The 3649-nt window shown below is 41.1% G+C and overlaps 1 protein-coding gene across 1 annotated transcript; it reads left to right on the forward strand.

The window, feature by feature from the left end:
• The first annotated feature begins 2194 nt into the window (after nt 1–2194).
• LOC143628093 (uncharacterized) lies at nt 2195–2860 on the forward strand. Its single transcript, XM_077097765.1, has one exon. The coding sequence runs from the start codon at nt 2195–2197 to the stop codon at nt 2858–2860; it is 666 nt and encodes a 221-aa protein (XP_076953880.1).
• The last annotated feature ends 789 nt before the right edge of the window (nt 2861–3649 follow it).

A 3649-nucleotide genomic window follows, 5' to 3' on the forward strand; every position in this document is an offset into this window, starting at 1 on the left:
AAATTTGGTTCGATATGCATGTGATTAATTTCCAAGTTTGTACTCTGTATCACATGCTCCTTACTTATTGCATGGTATAGATATTTGTTGATGTTGTTTTTTTTTAATTTTGAGCTCGTTACCTATATATGCTTATACTCTGGTACCTTGAGTTCTACGCTTCTTGTGGAGTGTCTCACAGGCACAACATTGTGGCATCGATGTTGTGTGCTCCTTCCGTGACGGAGAGATTAGTTCGCGGCGTCTCTTAAGGGCAAGTGTGGCCCACAGCTATTAGGAGGTGTATGTATAGATCCTAGGTTATATGTATTCGATATTTGTGGATGGTCGGTGTATGCCAACACACACCATTGCACTATTGGGTACATAGTTTGCAACCTATGTAGCCCCACTGGCATGTTATATGTTTCGGCTCGTGGGTATCATCCATATGATAACAATTTACTTTATTGGCTTGCATACTTGCATCATATCATTTTATATCATGACATATTATATTTTTTTATATTGTTATAAATAAATTGTTACTTAATTATTGTTAATCTTTTACTTAATTAATGATAATATTTTACTTGAGCCTTTTATCCGTACTAGGCATTCGGCTCATTTTGTAAATGTTTTTCATAGCAGGTTCACAGGTTACTCCGGGTGAGGTGTGAAGAGAGAGAAAGGAAAAAGAATTAAGCTCTAAGATCTAAATGAAAAATGCTAGCCACTTTTGTAGCATACTCTAGTTCAGCTAAATTTGGCAATTATATAATATGTAATAAATAATTAACCCTAGGGCTCTGTACTGTTGACATTTAATAATGGAATGATGTCTTATGTTTTGAATAATATGATTAGTGACACGTCACCTATCTGTGGGGCGGGGTGTTACAGTTATGGTATCAGAGCATAGGCTCTTTCCTATAGAAAACTTAAACATTAGTAATTAGGTAAAGTGAGGATTGGGTAGACGTCTGGGTTAGGATTCCATTAAATTAAATGTCCTTTATACTCAATATCATTCTTATATTCTAATTCTCCTATAATTTATTTAGATGCCTCTTCGTCGTCAAACTCGTAGAACCGCCGGCAGGGCTAACCGTGTTAACACCAATTCCGCTTCAAATGAGACTCCCGTCGATATGAACATAGTTACATCTGTCAATCAAGCCTTAGCCGAGTTACTTGCTAACCTAGTTGCTCAAATCGTGGAGGCGGTTATTCAACAAACTCGTTCTGAAGGACCTACTAACCGAAATCATAATTCTGGAGCTGTGATAGACGAGAACACAACGAATAACACTGCTGAGGGCATCCACGTATGGCTGCAGAGGTTTCAAAAGCAAAAGCCAAGATCCTTTAGTCACGCAACTACTCCAATCGAGGCCAGGAATTGGATAGCCCATATTGAGAAGATCTTTGAAGTGTTGGGAGTTGAGTATCTGTATAAAGTTAGATTGGCTGCCTATAAATTAGAGGATGATGCACAGTCATGGTGGGAAGGACTCAAGCAGGCTCAAGGTGGAGATGCTTATGCGGCTACCCTTCCTTGGGCAGATTTTAGGAGAATCTTTTATGACAAGTATTTCTCCATGGCTAATAGAGAAGCCTATGTCAGGGAGTACGCTGTTATTCGACAGGAATGATGAACCAGCATAAGAGTTTATTGCTCACTTTGTGAGGTTGGCTAGTATCGTTGGGGATGCAGCAGGAATGCCAGAAGTTCAGGCAGAAAAGTGTAAATAGGCAGTGTGTGATCGAGTCCGAAAGTCGATCATGTTTATGAAGTTCAAAGATCTTACAGAGGTTGCTGACGCAATCAAGACTTTTGAATTTGAGAGAAAAGAATTCCTGTTTCGAGTAGGGGAAAGCAAGAAGAGGGATAGGGATGGGCTGCGCACCCAGACTACCGGCCAACCATCTTCTGCATCACAATATCAAGATCGCAGAGTTCAACCGAAAAGAAATCCCGATAATTAGATAAAACCATGGCAGCCTAGACCCCAAACCCGAGACTTGCATAGAATCAAATTCAGCTGTATCAAGGACCTGCTAGAGCACAACCACTGAATCAACATGGAAACCCCAATTAGTCTGCTATGCCTTCATGCAACACTTGTGGCAAGAAACATTGGGGTGCTTGTCGCCAAACTATGGGAGCATGTTTAGATGTGGCAAGACTGGACATGTAATTAAAAATTGCCCGATGCCGGACACCAAGAATACCACCAAAGGAAATGTTGTGCCGCCAAATACTAGAGGAAGAGTTTTCACGCTTACAGCCGCTGAAGCTGCTAGTGCCCCAGGTACTGTTTCCAGAACTCTCCAACTCGATGAACATGATATATATGTGCTATTTGATACAGGGGCGACCCATTCTATAATTTCTAACTTATTCACTAGACACCTATTGACTGAACCTTCCCCGTTAGAACATGCTCTTTCCATATCCACTCCTATGGGTAGGTCAATCATAATTTCCCATATACATGGAGACTGTCCTATTCGTATTGATTCTATTGAGCATAAAGCGGATCTTTTACCCATGCAAATGCGCGACTTTGATGTCATCCTCGGGATGGATTGGTTATCTCAACATCGTGTTACTATTGATTGTCACTCACGGCGAGTCATTTTTGGTGATTCTCATCATCCCGATTTGGTGTATCAGGGGTTCCAACCCCGTAAGTCTCTTAAGATTATCTCAGCGCTCAAAGCTCAAAAGTTGATATCACATGGCTGCGCTGGATTTTTAGCATCAGTTAAGGATACGACAGCTGGCGAAGTTAGCATCGACGATTATCCTGTTGTTCGTGAGTATTTTGATGTCTTTCCGGATGAATTACCGGGACTACCACCAACCGTGAGATAGAATTTACTATTGACTTGGTCACTGGCGCTGAGCCTATCTCTAAGGCACCGTATCGTATGGCTCTGTTGGAACTAAACGAGCTGAAGGAGCAATTGCAGGAATTGTTGGAGTTTGGATTTATAAGACCAAGCGTCTCACCTTGGGGTGCACCGGTCTTATTTGTAAAGAAAAAGGATGGTAGTATGCGGTTGTGCATTGACTACCGAGAGCTTAATAGGATCACCATTCGCAACAGATATCCTCTACCTCGCATAGATGACCTTTTTGACCAACTCCAAGGCGCTAAGTTCTTCTCGAAAATAGACTTGAGATCTGGTTATCACCAACTAAAGATTCGGGAGGAGGATGTTCCTAAGACTGCCTTTTGGACGCGCTATAGCCATTACGAGTTCTTGGTTTAACTAATGCCCCTGCAGTCTTTATGGATTTAATGAATCGTGTTTTTCATGAGTTCTTGGATAAGTTTTTAATTGTTTTTATCGACGATATCTTAGTGTATTCCAAGAGTAGGGACGAACATGAAGAAGATCTACGTAAAGTGCTCGAAACTTTAAGACATAAAAAGTTGTATGCGAAGTTTTCAAAATGTGAATTTTGGCTCAATTAAGTAGCCTTCCTAGGTCACATTGTGTCGGCGGAAGGAGTCAAAATGGATCCCGCTAAAATTGAGGCAATTACAAATTGTCCTAGACCTACCTCTGCAACGGAAGCTCGAAGTTTCTTGGGTTTAGCTGTCTACTACCGAAGGTTTGTAGAGAGATTTTCTGTCATTGCCTTGCCTCTTACGAA

This window comes from Bidens hawaiensis, unplaced genomic scaffold (genome assembly GCF_021521415.1).
Source record: "Bidens hawaiensis isolate Kalapana, Puna unplaced genomic scaffold, B.hawaiensis_p1.1 tig00004795_1, whole genome shotgun sequence".
In the NCBI taxonomy this organism is placed as follows: Eukaryota; Viridiplantae; Streptophyta; class Magnoliopsida; order Asterales; family Asteraceae; genus Bidens; species Bidens hawaiensis.